This window comes from Mustela nigripes, chromosome X (genome assembly GCF_022355385.1).
Source record: "Mustela nigripes isolate SB6536 chromosome X, MUSNIG.SB6536, whole genome shotgun sequence".
Lineage (NCBI taxonomy): Eukaryota > Metazoa > Chordata > Mammalia > Carnivora > Mustelidae > Mustela > Mustela nigripes.
The window spans coordinates 109,598,219-109,615,873 of NC_081575.1; the positions used below are offsets into that span (position 1 = coordinate 109,598,219).

General features: G+C 48.9%; 1 protein-coding gene across 3 annotated transcripts in view; it reads left to right on the forward strand.

Moving 5' to 3' along the window:
* The window catches only part of PHKA2 (phosphorylase kinase regulatory subunit alpha 2), a 76,099-nt gene that overhangs the window by 38,295 nt on the left and 20,149 nt on the right, over positions 1 to 17,655 (forward strand). For all 3 annotated transcript variants that reach the window (XR_009401429.1, XM_059386050.1, XM_059386051.1), the window contains 9 exons: positions 564 to 617; positions 1,219 to 1,341; positions 4,611 to 4,706; positions 6,580 to 6,687; positions 8,464 to 8,542; positions 11,893 to 12,027; positions 12,697 to 12,806; positions 13,947 to 14,091; positions 14,347 to 14,425. Coding sequence is in view for 2 of the 3 variants with exons in the window: in XM_059386050.1 (XP_059242033.1) it covers positions 564 to 617; positions 1,219 to 1,341; positions 4,611 to 4,706; positions 6,580 to 6,687; positions 8,464 to 8,542; positions 11,893 to 12,027; positions 12,697 to 12,806; positions 13,947 to 14,091; positions 14,347 to 14,425 (929 nt within the window). In the remaining variant the exon portion in view is untranslated. The remainder of the gene's footprint in view (positions 1 to 563; positions 618 to 1,218; positions 1,342 to 4,610; positions 4,707 to 6,579; positions 6,688 to 8,463; positions 8,543 to 11,892; positions 12,028 to 12,696; positions 12,807 to 13,946; positions 14,092 to 14,346; positions 14,426 to 17,655) is intronic.

The window sequence follows — 17,655 nt, forward strand, 5'->3', positions numbered from 1 at the left end:
AGAGCTCTGTGCCACTGTCCCTCTTTCTCAACACCCAGGGAAACCAGCAACGAGAGCCCTAGGCCGGAGGAAGCCCCACTCACCCCATCCCACCCCTGCCCTGCCTCCACCTCGCTGCCCTACTTCTTTGCATCTAGAGCCTACTTGTGAGGAGTCTGGAATGTCCTTTTGGCTTTCTAGTCTTTCAGGTAGAAGCAGTCCAATTCAAGTATCTGTCTTGGTGGGTTCTGGGAGCAGTGAGGGTCCCTCTGCATCGTTACGTGATACAGCCAATCAGAATGAAGGGCTGGTCGTTCTGGGAACTCTCAGCGATTACTGTCCCGGCCCTGATACTCTCACCGGAAGTTTCGGCGTTCCCTTCTCCACCCTGATCAACCCTGAATTTACTTGGTTTATTACTTAAAAATAACCTTTTGTATTGATAACAAAGAGTACTTGGTACATGTTTCGTGACTAAAAGATTCATGGGAATGGGGGTGAATGGCTGACACGAACCAATGTAAAAAGACAAAGACAAAGAAATTGTTCTCTTTCCTCAAATGTACTTTTTTTTATCTTCCTAGGGGCGTTATGGATGCTGTCGCTTCCTTCGAGATGGTTATAAAACCCCAAGAGAGGTTGTATTTAAATATTGTTTCTTATGATTCCTTAACTGCTTCATATTTAAATCACCACTGTGGTGTTCTCCCTCTCTTGATTATAAAATTACATGTTAGAATATTGGACGGGGAAATCTTAATTTTGGAGACAGCAAGGCTGGAGTTAGGCGGTAAAATAATATCATCAGGAGGACAGCAAGCTGGTGGTTTAAAACCAGCCTGTAGACAAGGACAAACAGTTCTGTGGCTCACGATGTGTTCAAGAGCAACTGTGGCCTCCTTCTCGAGTTTCTTTGCCACAGTGACTGATAGAGTGATTTCCTCAAAGCAGATGGTCTGCTGAGCACTGCGATTGGCAAATTGCTATTTATTTGTTAGCAATCTAGGAAGCTTAATATAATAAACCACCAAGGAGTCTTGTGTACATTTCCGATAGACTTTTTGGAAATTTTACCATGGAAAGCTGCCAGTCATAACATCTCTCCATTAGAGCGAACTCCTAATCCTAGCCGCCGCAGAGCTGTAGTGATTCAGAAAGCGAGGGGAACCCAGTGGGGTTCAGTGGTGTTATATATGTAATCTGACAGCACCTTTCAGAAGGTTTCCTGTGTGGTTCCAGGACCCAAACCGATTGCATTATGACCCTGCGGAACTCAAGCTCTTTGAAAACATTGAATGTGAGTGGCCCGTGTTCTGGACATATTTCATAATAGATGGGGTCTTCACCGGTGACGCCGTTCAGGTGAGAACATGTTGGATATGGTGTTCATAATCAGCATTTTCATTCCCTCAGTGTCCTGAGTGTTATTAGAGCGTAAGCTTACACAAGACTTTAGGATCCCGTTTCAGTTTTCTGTTGTCGCCCCACAAGTTTTCCCAAAATGTAGTGAATTAAAGTAATGGCTGTTTTGTTTATTTGCTCATGATTCTATAGTTCGGGCGGGACTCAGCAGGGACAGTTTGTCTCTGCTTCACTTGGAGTCAGCTGGTTCACTGGGGCTTGGAGGAGCCGCTTGCAACATGGTGTCACTCGCGGCCGGCCCGGCATGCTGGCTCTCTGCTGGGAGCTCGCCTGGGCTCTTGGCTCTTGGCCCAGGCCTTGCTTCACCTCCATGTGGCTAGCTTGGGCTCACACAGAACTGTGGTGTCTGATCAGTTAGGTCTTTTCCAGGATGGTCGTCGTGGCCTGGAATGCAACAGCAAGAGCTGCCGAACATTCTTAAGCTTTAGGCCCTGAGCTGGCAGTGTCCCTTCTGTTGCATTCTATTGCTTAAAGGGTCGTGCCATGTTCAAGGAGAGGGGACTGCACAGAGGCCTGAGGACTAAGAGGTGGGGTTCATGGGGGACCACAGTGGAGCACAAACAGGTTTAGTCATTCTGGGTTTTTTTTTTTGTTTTTTTTTTGTTTTGTTTTGTTTTGTTTTTTCCAGAACAGCCTCGGCTTTTGCTGTCTTCAGTTCTGGTAGAAGGGTACGCTCAGCTAACATCTTATTTAATGTAACAGCATTCTAGTGGCTTCCTAGTCTCCAGCCTCAATCCCTGCTATTTCTCTATACAGGTCGCTAGGGGCATTTTATTAAAAGGCAAATTAGATTATGCTACTGTCTTACTTAAAAGCTTTGAAAGGCTCCTGCTTGCCTTGGGACGAAGTACGAGCTCTTCTCCTGTTTTGTAGGACCTCATAAAATCTGGCCCAGTTTCTTTCTGTTCACTTACTTCCTTGAGTTCTGTGCTGCGAACGCCCTGAAACTCTCTCAGCCCTCCGGACAGGCCACGCTGTCTCTCCTCTTCTCAAGTGCCCAGGCCCTGCTTTTCTCCCTCAGCTGTCTCTCTCTCCTTCACTTATTCGCTGGTCAGCTGTCTCTCTCTCCTTCACTTACTCGCTGGTAATGTCTCTTCTTTCAGAAAGTCTTCTCAGACTCCAGACACTGGATCAATGCCCCTTTTACATTTCCCACGGCACTTAGCACAGTATGGCCCCCGTGGCTGTATTTAGTCTCCCACCTCCCTGCCAGAGCACCCTGCTAGACGCGGTCTCTGTCCAATTCACTAATACATTCCCTGTCCCTAGTGCATAGTAAGTGCCGAGTAAAGATGTGTTCCTGCAACATTCATTTGTTCAAAACAGATTTCTTAAGCCTTTGCTGCTGTGCATACGTTCTTTGGTAAGTAGAACAGACCCGTCCTCGGGAAGCTTGTGTGTTTTCTTAACCTCTTCAGGCCACATGTACTGGGGTGGGATGAGCAATCCAAGGTTTATTTTGGTTTTGGAAACTGCCTCTGCTCAGAAATTCTGAGAATGGTTTCAAAAGTGGCTATAGGGGTCAAGGGCAGGCCGCCCCAAGATGGGCCACTTTGGCATGAACACGGTTTTGAGTTAAAAGTAATCAAAACCGTGTTCATGCCAAAGTGGCCCATCTTGGAAAACCGGGGGCACCTGGGTGGCTCAGTGGGTAAAGCCGCTGCCTTCGGCTCAGGTCATGATCCCAGGGTCTTGGGATAGAGTCCCGCATCGGGCTCTCTGCTCAGCAGGGAGCCTGCTTCCTCCTCTCTCTCTGCCTGCCTCTCTGTCTACTTGTGATCTCTGTCTGTCAAATAAACAAATAAAATCTTTAAAAAAAAAAAAAAGTAATCAAAACCCAGTACATTTGGGGAACACCCTTTCCCTCCCCATTCAGCTGCTTGCCTAGACCAGTAAGAGAGTTACCAACACCAGACACTGATTCCTCTTAAGAAACGATGTGCACGGCGGGGCCACCTTTATTTTCCAAACAGCTCCTCTCACCTTCCTGCAAATGCTCTTCCTTCTCTTTGTGTCCTGGGCCCCCCACCCTGCTCCTGAGCTCAGGTCCACCTCATGGTGCCTCATTGTCTTTGGAGTAGCCCATCTGTGGACTCCCTGTACATACGCAACTAAGTTCCATTTTCTCCTGTTCATCTGTCGCATATCAATTTGATTCTTAGTCTAGCTAGAAGGACCTTGAGGGGCAGAGAAAATTCTTCCTCCCCAACATGGTAGTAAGCTTGAAATGTTGATGTTCCCCCATTGTTGATTCTTACTGTTATGCTTTAGCAATTATCTTGGGTCTTAGGTTTTCTGTCTCTTTATCAAATCTCAAAAGGATTGAGATAGAATTTCAGTTGTGAGGGAATTGACAGTTATTAGAAACAAAAAAGCTGAGAAGACAAAAAAGAATGTGCTTAGGTCCTTATTTTCTAGGTCTCACAGAATTTACTGCTGTCAGGCCTATTCTGTCTTTTCGACTTACTGCCCAATGACCTTTAAAAAATGACGCACCCCTGGTGTAATTTTGCTGTCCACAAATTTCAAAAGAAAAGGAAATGAGATCTAGAAGGTGTTTGACTAGGCTCTCCAAGATGAAATGTATTAAACAGCTGGGGGGCAGGTTAAGGGTTTGGTCTGTTTCCTTTTCATACTTAGGGGTTTTCTGTTTTGTTTTGTTTTTTAATCACTGCCTTTTTAATTGAATGGAAATGTTTACATCAGCAGCTTTTATTATATGGAGTGGTGTGTCCTAAGAGTTGGGGTACAGGGATCATAGTATAAACACTTCCTTTTCCTCACATCAGGTGCATTTTGCAAACATTTCCTGAGCAATAGGTACTCGAATGAGGGCCTTTTAGGTGGAAAACTCATGACAGGTAGAAATGCGATGCTCCGCTTAAGGTCTAGCCTCCACTGCAAGAAGCTTATAACGTCTAGCTAGGGAGATAACATTTACAGATGTGAGAAGTTAAGGTGAAAGACTGATGTTGTGAGTTAAAGACAACACAGAAAAGTCCAGTGCCTCTAGCGCCTTCAAACCTTCGCTGTCAGTGGGGGCCCTAGTTCCTCCTGCACTCCTTAAGTGGAAGGCGTTCATGCATTTCTCGACCCCGTGGCCTACTAATAATCCGTTGGTTGCCCAGAGAGGTGTTTTTCTATGATGCACTCCCGTGGCGGTATTGACGGCGCCTCTCTCCCGCTGTGGGGGTGGGGCTGTTTTCCAGGTGCAAGAGTACCGGGAGGCCCTGGAGGGAATATTAATCAGAGGCAAGAACGGGATCCACCTGGTGCCAGAACTGTACGCCATCCCGCCTAACAAGGTAACCACGCGCTGCATATCTAGAGCAAAGTGGGTTCACACTTGGCCTTTGGGGACTTTTTAAATCCCTCTTTCAGAGCTAACACTTTTTGTTCAGAAGTAGTTTCCAAAGCAGCAAGCTGGGCGGGGCACCAAGGGGTTATGGTAGTGCCAGCTGTGCCTCTGTGAGGTTGCAGGCTTGGGGGGGCGGGGGGAGGAGTGGGTCTGGGGCGTGGAGGGCAGGCACGGGAGTGCTGCTGCCAAGGCCTAGTGTGTCAGGAGATCTGCCAGGGCATAAGGAGTATGGGGCGGCGGTGGGGGAGACCCCAGCACATCCACAGGGAGGCAGGAGCTGGCCCATGGGTCAGGGGAAGCCAGAGTCAAACTGTCTTTTTTTTTTTTTTTTTTTTAAAGATTTTATTTATTTACTTGACAGAGATCGCAAGTAGGCAGAGCGGCAGGTGGGTGGTGGTGGCGGGGAAGCAGGCCCCCTGCTGAGCAGAGAGCCTGATGCGGGGCTTGATGCCAGGACCCTGGGATCATGACCTGAGCCAAAGGCAGAGGATTAACCCACTGAGCCATCCAGGCGCCCCAAGCTGTCTTTCAATCCAGACACTTTGCCTTCTGTGCTTGGCATCAACTATTTCTCATTCGAGGTTTTTAATCTTTCTTAACACTACTTACCTTTCACCTAGCCTTAACTTGCTGTTAGACTGTGAAAGCAGTCCTGTGCACTGCAAAACATCCAGGATTCTGTGGAAGAACCTATTTCTCTCTACTCTTACTACCCAAAGATAGCCAAACTTTTGCCCCAAGATAACTCTAACATTTTAGAGACCCTCCTGCCACACTGTTGTCCTATTGGATTGTTTGATTACTGACATGTTTTAATTATGTTCAGTTTATGAGTTTAAGTTCTTCTTAACGTTTAACCACTGAAGCAAATTTCAACAATCTGTTATTAACATCGCTGGTTAATCCACAAGCAGAGTACAATTCCCCTCGTGTTGTGATTTTTCCCTCTTGGAGAAGGATTTCTTCAGTTGCTTTGTTTTTTGAAGGGAAAAAGTAGTCACTAACGTTACCCCCAACCAACATTGTAATAATGGCAAAAACCCAAAGGTCAGGGCCACCTGGCTGACTCAGTAGAGCAAGTGACTCTTGACTCGGGCTTGTGAGTTTGAGCCCCACAATGGGGGTAGGGTTTATTAAAAAAAAAAAAAATACAAAGGTCAGCATGGAGTTTGCAGCAGAGAAAGTTGCAGGCTAACTTTTACAATGTGTAGCCAGCAACATCTATCCAAAAAACAATTGTAGCTTATCTTGATGAGTCAGAAGCCCCCAATGGATCCTGCTTAAAAATTTAAAAAATTAATTAAAAAATTTTTAAAAAATTAAAAAAATTTCCTGATGGAAAATTAGGGATCTGAGCATACAGTAGTGTTTTCCTCAATAAATAGTGCCATCTTCTGGTAATTTTCAGAGTTTATGAGCCCCTGCAGACGGGGCAGGAGAGGCTGCTTCCAGCGATGCCCTGCCGTGGCTGTAGGGTGTTGTTTTAGATCACTGTACCCATAATACAGACAAGTGTAAGCGTGAGCTGTGAAACTTCTTGTTGCCCAGAGCTATGCTCAAAGGAGGCAGGCTTCACGTGCCTGCCTCTGCCTTCTGCCGTCTGTGTGCTTGTGGGCAGGGCGCTGGCCTGGAGTCAGGCCTGGATTTGAGTTCCTCTTCTGCTGTGTTGAGCCATGTGGCCTCTCTGTCACAGCTCTTGCACAGAACTGGCCTGGAGGCTCGGGTGGGCGGCCTTTTGTAAATTCTCAGCGCGCTCCCCAATAGATAGTGACATTTTTATTCTCTGACATCCTGACTTTGGGTTTCTCTCTCTTTGCCAGGTTGATGAAGAGTATAAGAATCCCCACACAGTGGACAGAGTCCCTCTGGGGAAGCTGCCCCATCTGTGGGGTCAGTCCCTATACATCCTCAGCTCGCTCTTGGCAGAGGTAAGGGACTTGGGGACTTCACAGACTGGAAACCATCTGCTATGAGGTAGAGCAGACCCCGGAAGAGCACAGGGGCTCTCTGCCCCCGGTGGCTGTGAATGTCGTTGGCATCTCATAGCTTTACGGTCAGCTGGAGTGGGTCGGCTCTGAGGCCTGCCGCCCGGGCTTATGTGTCCATGTTTACACTAAACTACTTCAGAGTCAGCTGTGTGCCAAGCGCTCCCGTCACCTCCCACCCCACCCCCGTATTCCTGGTCTGTGGCTGGAACCAGGTTGAGCTGATGGTCAGCAGGAGACTAGAACCTTCCCAGTCAGGCTCAGCACATGTGTGAAAGATCCAGGTTTGTGGAAGCTGCTACGCCTGCTTCCGGCCACTGCTGGCACAGTCCTGGCCACAGGCAACCAAGTGACTCCATGGTGCTATCTCTGTGAAGGGGCAGCGGCTGGTTTGGCTGTGTTGAACTTTGGGTCAGATGTTCCCTTAGCCCACAACACCTTCACATGGAAGGTCTATGACCTCTGACTCATTTCTTCTTGTTGAACATGTTCTTGCCCCCTGTCTTAAGTTTTTAAAATGCAAATGGTTTTATGCCAACTGAAAATGAATCCACCTCCCCAGTGGGGGCTGGGGAGGGTGTGGGGGTGTGAGGATGTGTCAGTGATGTTATCAGATGGGTTCATCTGTCCTCAGAGGCTCTGCCCAGCTTACTCCTCTGGGCCCCTGGGGAGAGGTATGGATGAAAGAGTCCAGGAGAATTGCTGGGAGCTCCAGCCTGTGAGGCTGGTCCAGTCCTGTGTGTTCTGCCAGACTCTAGAAGTGGGGAGGGTAGGGGAGGGTGAGTCGTGAGTCCCATACCATTGGGGTTCCCAATGTAAAGTAAAGTAAAGCTGTCACAGTGGAAGTGGCCCTCAGGAGCTGCGGGTGCGGAGGTGGGCCACTTGTTTCATGGCTGTGATTGCCATGGGGGTAGGGACTGTCTTCTACTTCTATCTTTATTAGTAGGGAAAACTGCGTCTATCTCTTGGAAAGCCAGCTCTGCCTCTGACTAGCTCCCTGACCTCGGGAGCCTCAGTTTCCACATCTGTAAAGAGGCTGGGCTTAGTCATTTCTGCTGTTCTTTCCAGTTCTGATTTTTGGATCAGTGAGATGAGGAACAAACAGCTCTGCTCCTGTTGCCTCCTCTTCATTGGAAAGACCTTCCTACACTCCCAGCATTAGGTCCCAGTCCTCCTCAGAACTCCCAGAGCACCTTGATGGTGCTTGCTGAAGACTCTGGTCATTCGTAGAAGCTGTGAAGGGACCCATGTTCAAACAGCGCTCCGTGCAAGCAGGGAGGGGAGCTTTGTGTTTCGGGACAGTTAGCCCTTTCTGCCACCTAGCTTAAGTGCATTACCTCAGTTTCCCCACCTGTAAAATGCTAATGGTAGTGCCTCCCTATCAGGAGGCCTGAATGTGACCTTGTACGTATAGGAGCTCAGCACAGGACCCTGCAGAGAGTAAGGGCTCAGGGGGTAGGAGTCACTGCTGTTCTTTTCAGTCACACGAGGTGGCGTGTGTGACTAGCCCTGGAGAGCTGGGTGCCAAAGGCACAATATGTTTATCAGTGGCTATCTAAATGGTGTACTGCATTTTAGAGAAGATAAGCAACTGACCTGAAAAACATAAAGGAATAAAATACTGAATACTTTGAGCCCCCAAATGTTTCATTTTCCAAGTTGGGTTTAAGGTGAAATTTCATTAAGTGTTTTTCAGGGCTAATGCTCCTCTTTTCCTAGGGGTTCCTTGCCACTGGGGAAATCGATCCCTTAAACAGAAGATTTTCCACTTCCGTCAAACCTGATGTTGTAGTACAAGGTTTGTGAGAATGTTTCCTATTCATATTTAACTGTGTAAAGCCAATATTATTTTTTCTTTTAAGATTTTTGTTTATTTATTTGTCAGAGACCGTGAGAGAGGGAACACAAGCAGGGGTAGTGGGAGAGGGAGAAGCAGACACCCCGCTGAGCAAGGGAGCCCTATGCGGGGCTCGATCCCAGGACCCTGGGATCGTAACCTGAGCCGAAGGCAGACACTTAACAGCTGAGCCACCCAGGCACCCCACCAATGTTATTTTTAATGCGAAAGATTTCCTAGTTTCCTGTTCTGTTTAAGAAGCACAGATGTGTGCTTTAGCGTCTGTCGCTTCTGTGACATCCCTTCCATAAACCATTAGCTCCCAAAGGCAACAGTATTTGTCCCAACCACAATGTTACTTTCTACAAAGCATCTGCTTTCTCGAATCTAAATCTTTATGGCAATTGGGGCACCAATGATTCACTGAGCACCATTTTTCGCTGCAGTTCTTTAAAAAGTACAACATGGGGGCCCCTGGGTGGCTCCGTGGGTTAAACCTCTGCCTTCGGCTCAGGTCATGATCTCACGTCCTGAGATCTAGCCCCACATCAGGCTCTCTGCTCGGCAGGGAGCCTGCTTCCCCCTCTGCCTGCCTCTCTGCCTACTTGTGATCTGTCTGTCCAATAAATAAATAAAATCTTTAAATAAAAAAAAAAGTACATGACCGTGGCCAAAACTCAAAACCCAAGTGGAGCTGCACTCATTCCTTCCTTTGACGTCTGACTTCTCTCCAGAGTGGCAGTGTTTTCAGCTGTCTCCCCTCCTGTCCCGCTGGCAGCCCCTCCAGAGAGCGGGGAGGCCAGCCTGGACGCTGCTGCAGAGCCAGCTCTGCCCAGCCTGGCTGTTTCACGTCTCTGTGCCTCAGGCTCTTCATCATCTGCCCCACCCCCTCCACTGGGTGGCCTTGAGATGCACTGTGATGGGCCCAAGGAAAGCCCTCAGTGCAGGTCCTGGCTCACCCCTTCCCCTCTCCCTTCCCTCCTGGGGAGGACTCCTGAGGAGCTCACGTGCCTCATAGAGCAACTGAGGCACCAGAGCACATTGTGTATGTGCCTTTATTGCCTCTCAGTTACACCGTACATTTCTTTTTTAAAGGGGGGGAGGGGAGAGGCAGAGAGAGAGAGAGAATCCTAAGCAGGCTCCATGCCCAGCGCGGAGCCCGACATGGGGCTCGATCTCACTACCCCAAGATCATGACCTGAGCTGGATGCTTAAGCGACGGAGCCACCCAAGCGCCTCAACACCATACATTTAAGGACCAGGCCTGTAGCATTCTTCTAGCTGTTGTGTTGACACTCACCCACTCAGTAGGTTAATAACAATTATTGAACAAATGCAAGGCAGTTCTCTGTGTGACTATGGACCTGTTCCCCGACACCTGCCTGGCATGCGGCTGGAGGCCGTGCGGGGATTATCCAGTCAGTACTGCGCTCCAGGCCCTCAGAGGCGCGCCCAGTGGGCAAAACAGCTTGACCAGATAGAAAGTGTGACCATTAGGATGATCATCCCCATCTTACACATGAGGCTCAGAAGTCAGCTCATTCAGGGACCCCGAGCCAACAGCGGGAGGCGCACACTCCGTGCTGATGTCCGGGTGGGGTGACCCAGCCCGACTCCGTCTGCAGTGGGCGCTTACCCGCCACCCGCGCTGCCCAGCGAGCCCGTAAATCCCAAGGCCGCTTTTCCAAGCGCCGGCTGGGCCCCGTTGGTGGGCCTCCGGCTGCAAGTGTCTCCTCAGCGTGATAGACTAGAACAGAAGCAGAAGAGGAAATATAAGAAGGTCTGGCCCGGGGGAAGGAGAAGTGCAGTTTCAGGAACTTGCCCACATACAGCTGTATCAGATCAGAGGCCCACAGGTCTCGGGCAAACCACTTCTCTAGAAGAGTCACTTGTACAGAGAGTGACCACTAATCTCTACGTGGTGTTGGAAGCTTCAGAAGACACCGACGTGAAGGGAAACCACCCAGCCCCACGTGGCTGATGCTCCCATTTGCTGGGATGGGCTTCCCCACAGGGCCTTGTTGTGAAGCTCAGATGAGATCACGGCTGTGAAAATACTTTGAAAAAGTATCACGTGCTATTTAAATGAGGTGACCTGCAGGTCTCCATGGCATTTATGTGTATTGTACATTCAAGGTGCAATGGTGGGGCTCAGTGGGCCACTAACAGTAACCAAGCTGTCGTCTAGGCTGACCCCACCACACTTCCCTGTGGCTCTCCTGCAGCCGAACGCACCACCACCTGCTCTCTGTGGCCACAAGTCCCCTCCGCCAGTCCCCTTCCCAGGACTCCTGCCCTTTGCCAGAGCACTGTTGTTCTCTTAAAAGCCACATTCAAGGGGCACCTGGGTGGCTCAGTGGGTTAAAGCCTCTGCCTTCAGCTCAGGTCATGATCTCAGGGTCCTGGGATTGAGCCCCGCATCGGGCTCTCTGCTCAGCGGGGAGCCTGCTTCCCCACTCCCTCTGCCTGCCTCTCTGCCTACTTGTGATCTCTCTCTCTCTGTTGAACACATAAATAAAATCTTTGGGGGGGAAAAAAAAGCCACATTCAAGCGGAACTGGTACAGGAGGTGCAGGGCTCGGAGTCCCCGCCCAGGCCCCCACATTCCAGGCATGTGAGTTCCCTGCCTGCTGGAGAGCCAGCTGGCCAGCCGCACTCACTGGAGATGGGGTCCACAGCAGCCCATTTGGGGTGCGGGGCCCAGCTCTCAGGCAGCTCTTACCCACCAGCAAGAGCCTGTGCTGGGCTTCGGGCCCCGGCCAGGCCACACCAGCACCTTCTAGCAGCCCTGCTTTCCCTTCTCTCCAGAGGGAGTGACCTCCCCCGTCCTTGGTCAGAGCACTCCCTGCGGCCCCACACCACAGTATTGCTCTTTTTGGTTCCTTGAGAGCAGGAGCTCCAGCTTCTCCTGACATCTCCCCAGCCAGAGCTGTCTCTGCTTCTCATCCCAAGGGACAAGAACATAAGACAGTTTAGAATAAAGGCACACCTACGGGGAGGCAGGAGATCATTCGAGATGGGGTAATTTGGCTCAGGACCTGTCGAAGACCGTTTCCAGAAGTCTCTTATCAGACCGTCTGGTGCACTGAGGGCACTTAATAAAAACACATCTTGGGGGCTGGTGAGGTGTGGCAGAGAGAACCAGGAAGAGCAGCAGGACAATTGCTGTCATTTTCAAAGCCCCCCAGCGTGTGTGGAGAGCATCCTGATGTGTATGGCATAGGCCAGAGGAAAGCTCGGTCGGTCACATGTTCTCCATGTGAGGAGGCAAAGGCCACGGTCTAATGCACATGCTACGCTCTTGTTCGCAGTTACTGTTCTGGCCGAAAACAGCCACATTCAGGACTTGCTGAGGAAACACGGGGTAAACGTCCAGAGTATTGCTGACATTCATCCAATCCGGGTCCAGCCGGGCCGGATTCTTAGTCACATATATGCCAAGCTTGGTAGGTCTGGGGAGACTGGGTGGTTTTGGCAAGGGGGGCATCTTGATTCTAGGTTTGGGGTCTGAGGGGGACCGAGAGGTATAAATTGTGAAGAACTGGGCGAGACACTAAAGCATGGGGTTCGGCCTCTTGGAGGTCAAGAGGAGCTGCACCATAGCACATTCTCACACTCGCTCGCTAGGTATCACCCCAGGGGGGCTTGCCCTTCACCCGATCTGTTGTAAAAATAAGGTGCCCTCTTTGAAAATTCACGATTGGAGCAGCCTTTTGTGTCTTGATAACATTTCTGATTTTTATCTGTGGTCTCAGAAAATGCTCCTTGACCCATTAAAATGGGAGGGGCGTTCTCTTTTTCTAAAACCTAACGTAGTGGGCTCAATATGAAATTAGAAGTGAGCATTAATAAAGTTCTATCAGTGGTTTTATTCCATAGAGATGTTGAACTGGGTGCTGGCTATACAGGCATGAAGAGAAGGCGGTGGAATTTTAATTTTTAAAATTTTTGTTTCTAATTCCTCCTTGTCCCATTTTAAAGAAGGGTCAAAGGTATTAAAAAAACCAAACCCTAGAGTGGGTTAATGAAAATAAGCCCGGTCTTAGCCAAAGTTGCATGGATTACATGTTACCATATTGGTTCTATCTCTAATTTCTCTTTTATTTTTCAAATAGGACGGAATAAGAATATGAAATTGAGTGGGCGACCGTATCGGCACATTGGCGTTCTTGGAACATCTAAGCTATATGTGATTAGGAACCAGATCTTCACTTTCACACCCCAGGTGAGCAGAGCAGGCCGGAAGCAAAGCCACACACGTCCTCTGATTAAGTTCCCTTTCAGTGAGCTGCTGTGAATGCGGCAGAAGGAGGGTGTGTGTGTGTTCAAACAGCAGTGGGTAGGGTGATTCCCAGTACCCGGTACAATTCTTTACTCACAGTAGATGCTCAGTAGGCATGGCTTGAAGCAGACTTCATGTGCCATCACTTCCAGTCGCGAGGAGTAGAGAAGTTCACACTGCTTTCCAAATTTGCTAGGGACCTGGCCCTTGACTTGCCGCCCTCAAGCCCTGGGTAGCCGTAGTCCCTCACCCTTGCTTAGTCTGTCTGAACACGGTGGCACACAGCCTGTCTGATTTTCAGGCCCCGACCCGCTTGATGGCATCACAAATATACCAATTATGGGATTTTTTTTCAGAGTTTTTGTTTACAAAGGGAAGTACCCCATGGAACCCAAGCCAAATGTTTTCCATCCGTTTGGCCAGCTAGAAAGATCAGCTGTGGGCTCACTTTGTCACCGTGGACACAGGCCCCCACCACCCAGGCACACTGTCACCCATGGGGTCCCGGGTCGGTAGCCCATGTTGCTCGCTTTAATCTTGTGTTACTTCCCATTATAACAAATTTCAGAGTAGAGCGGAGTGTGGCCTAGTCCAGAGGCTAGGAGAACGATTTGATTTTTCATCGACACCGGGCGGTAGTGCCTTTAGTTCACATCAACCAGGCCATCAGTTGGGTAGATGCAGTCTCCACTGTCTCACCGGCTCCCAGAGCCCTCCCTTCCCTCACTTGGAGATCCTCTGAGCCCAGCAACCTTAGAATGAGGAGGATTTAAGGAGTTATTGATTTCCTTTCAGGGACAGCAGTGTTGGGCCAGGTGCTTAAATCCTCATCAGAGGAGCTGTAACTAGATCTGGCCATACACTTTTCCCTTCCACGCGAATGTAGCTGCGGCTCCTGGGCAGGCGACAGATTGATTTTTTGCCCGATGGCAAGGAGAGCCCCTTGATGGGGGAGGATGACAGCCAGGATTGAGCCTCTTCTCTGGGAACAAAATGCAAGGATTAGCATTGCCGTGAATGACAGCTGGGGTTGTGTCGAGGGAATGGAGGACAGCCTTTCACTGGGCCTGATCTGACTTGCAGTTCACCGACCAGCATCACTTCTACCTGGCCCTGGACAATGAGATGATCGTGGAGATGCTGAGGATCGAGCTGGCCTACCTCTGCACCTGCTGGCGAATGACAGGCAGACCCACGCTCACCTTCCCCATCACCCACACCATGCTCAGTAAGTCTCTGAACTTGATCTGCCTGATTCATGTCCCACTGTTGATTTGGGCCCCTTCCAAAATGTTTAAAACAAGTCAAAGCCAAGTACTGAAGGGGGTTCTTAGCAGATTGGTTTCCGAGCTCAGGAATCTTCCATAAGTATTTTAATTAGATTGTACTGAGGAAGACATTTCTACGCATGTCCCCCAAACCAAAAAGTATTCCCGGATTAAGTAAACTCACTTGTCTTTTTTTATTTTCCTTTTTCCCTTAGCAAATGATGGCTCAGACATTCATTCTGCAGTTCTTTCTACAATTAGAAAACTAGAGGATGGATATTTTGGGGGAGCCAGGTAATTTGTGATTTTTTTTTATAAAGTATCAGTGACCTTTCTTAAAAGTCCTTTGTTGCTCTTCTCCCACTTTTCATATCAGTTGCTGAACGTGGAAGTGTGGAGCTTTAGACTAAAAAAGAAGTTAAATCTTACGCATTCACCCACGTGGAGCTGGAATTGTATCAAAAGCAGCTCTTGGGGGGTGTTTGTGCAGCTTTTATGGCTGCCAGGAGGCCTGGGGCATAGAGAGGTGAATGTACGAGTCTGTCTGCAGGGGCATTCTGGGATCGCTTGTATGGGATGATGCCGGGTCTGTTTCTGGTTAGAAGGCCTGGCAGAAAACACCCAGTGCCTAGGTCTGGTAGGTGCTCGGAGACACTCCTTGAATTGACTTGAGCGTGCTGTCCCCTGAAGAATAAATCACAGAACTTTATAAATTTCTTTGGTGGCCCTCAGAGCAGGGTGCCGGAATGGGCCTGCCTAGACTATTGCCTCTCATCCTCAGTGGAGCGATACGTACCCCAGTTTGCAGGCCCGAGGTACCAGATGCTCCCCGGCAATATGGGTAAGCACCTCGAGTGACGGGGGGCTCACCTCCTGGAAAAACTGATTCCGTTCTTGTACGCTCTGTCACAAGGCAGAGATTTTCTCGATAGTATCTGTGCCCCGATCTCTCCAAATCCCCTAGAATATGTGAGAAAGGTTCTAAGAGAACCTCACTGTAAAGCTGGCCACGCGTGAGGTATGACCCTTCCTGGGCCCTGTAGTCTTCCACTGGGTCCCTGCTGGAATGCCAGTTGCTAAGTATTTGGGCATTGAAGTCAGCCCTTCTCAAGTCTTCCCACCCTAGGGACCCTGCTGCCACTGTAATGCTTTTTAAAGCGGCGGTAAGATGCTCGTAATGTAAAATTTACCCTCTTGGCCATTTTAAAATATACAGTCCAGTAACGTTAAGGACACTCACACGGTTGTGCAACCAGTCTTCAGGACTCTTTCATCTTGCAACACTGAAGCGCTCCCCATTATACAACAGCTCCCCCGTTCCTGCCCCAGCCTCTGGCAGCTGCCCTTGTGTTTTCCGTCTCTAGGTGTCTCAACTGAGTGGACCCATGCAGTATGGATTTTTGTCCCTGGCCTTTTTGTCCCTTCAGAGTTGAGTTCCTGTACTTCTAAGTGCTGGGATTGGCACTTCTGCTCCCAGAGCTTACTGGGGAGTTTTGCAGCAGACGTGAATGGCCCTCAATCTGAGCTTCTCCTGGAAGCGTCCGCAAGACTGTCCCCAGCATCCGCATCCGCCATCTACATTTCTAGGGCTAGCACCGTCCCTGCACTTGACCTGCACTTTGTATGTTTCACGTCCAGTTTGGATAAGCTGCCACCTGGTGTGTGGCATCATGGCCCATAGAAAATACCATATGCCCGTAATTAACTGCTTTTCAGAATCAACTCTTGAACTGAAGTCTAATCATTGTCCAAAAGAATACGGTCTGTAGTTAATGGCTCACTTGCGGTGTGCCCCGTGTTGGTTTGTACCATCTGATTGAGTCTTCACTTTGTCTTGTGGGCTGTATTCCTTTTTTTTTTTTTTTTTTTAAGATTTATTCATTTATTTATTTGACAGACAGAGACCACAAGTAGGCAGAGAGAGAGGAGGAAGCAGGCTCCCTGCCAAGCAGAGAGCCCGATGTGGGGCTTGATCCCAGGACCCTGGGATCATGACCTGAGCTGAAGGCAGAGGCTTTAACCCACTGAGCCACCCAGGTGCCCCTATGCCTGTGTTTTTAATCTTAGCAATCTTACTGGGAAAATACAGTCTCTCTATCGTAATATTTTGCATTTATTTATAATTTTGTTCACGTTTGACAGTTAAACATTTTTTTGTGTAAACTTTGTCAGTGTCTTGTTCCATTTTTCCATTTGTTCTTACTGGTTGTAAGAGCTGTTTGATATTATGAAAATTAGTCCTCTGTTTCCATGCTATTACCACAAATGTTTTTTTCCAGTGTATCAACTTGTCTTTTGACTTCATTTCATGCCGTACAGGTTTTTGATTTTTATGTTGTTAGACTGATATTCATCCTCATTGATTCTAGGTTTTGTGCCATGTTTGCAAAGGCCTTTCCTTAGAAATTATTCTTAAAAGATATAGAATGGAGAAAAGGATAATATTTTATTGTTTTTAAAAATTTTTTTTTTTAGGATTTTATTTATTTATTTGACAGACAGAGATCATAAGTAGGCAGAGAGGCAGGGAGAGAGAGAGGGGGAAGCAGGCTCCCCACTGAGCAGAGAGCCCGATGCGGGGCTCGATCCCAGGACCCTGGGATCATGACCTGAGCCAAAGGCAGAGGCTTTAACCCACTGAGCCACCCAGGCGCCCCTGCGTTCCTATTGTACAGACAAGGGGCTATAGGCTCAGAGAGCAAGGGCCACACAGTAAAGAGGTACAGGAGCTCTGTATGAACACGGAAACCAGGCTCTCATCTCGATGACGAGCTGGACGAGGGCTTAACAAAAATCAGGAGGGCCTCCTGTTCCCAGAGTATGGCAGATGACCCGGAGAGTCGTGGACAGGAGCAGGAATGCCTAGGCTCTGTGGGCTGCCTTTCCTATGAAGTTCTTGATAATTAAAACTGAACCTCATTATGACTTCTCCTTAGGTTTGAGGGTCTTTAAAAAGCTGAATTCACCCCCGTTGCCAGACCTTCCCTCCGCACCCACCTGGGGTAGCTTGCTCTCAGAAGCCTTTGTGCATTGCCCCCGTCTCAAGTTTGACCTGCCCTTTCAACTTCCTTCAGAGAGAAACTTTCCATTGTCTCTTTTTGCACACTCCACCGCCCCTCACCTCCTCCTGTCCCCAGTCTCAAGGCAACAGAATCATTAGAATCTAGAAGGAAAAGATTTTACTCATTGACCAAAAGGCTTTTTTTTCCTTCCCTCGGGCCATGTTTCTTGCTGTAGTCCGTTTGCCCACTGAAGCTTAGGCACCCCCGAATTCATCTGCATCGCAGGCTTCACTGTGCTCCTGAAACTGTTTTCCTCAGCCTTTTCAACTAAGCCCTCATCTGATGCTGATCGCTCCGAGGAGCCGATTGTCTTCTGCCTCCAGAGCTACCTTTTTTTTTTTTTTTAAGATTTTATTTATTTGAGAGAGAGAGAGAGAGAGAGAGAGGATGTGGGGAGGAGCAGAGGGAGAAGGGCAAGCAGACTCTGCACTGAGCTCTGAGCCTGCCCCGGGGCTCGATCCC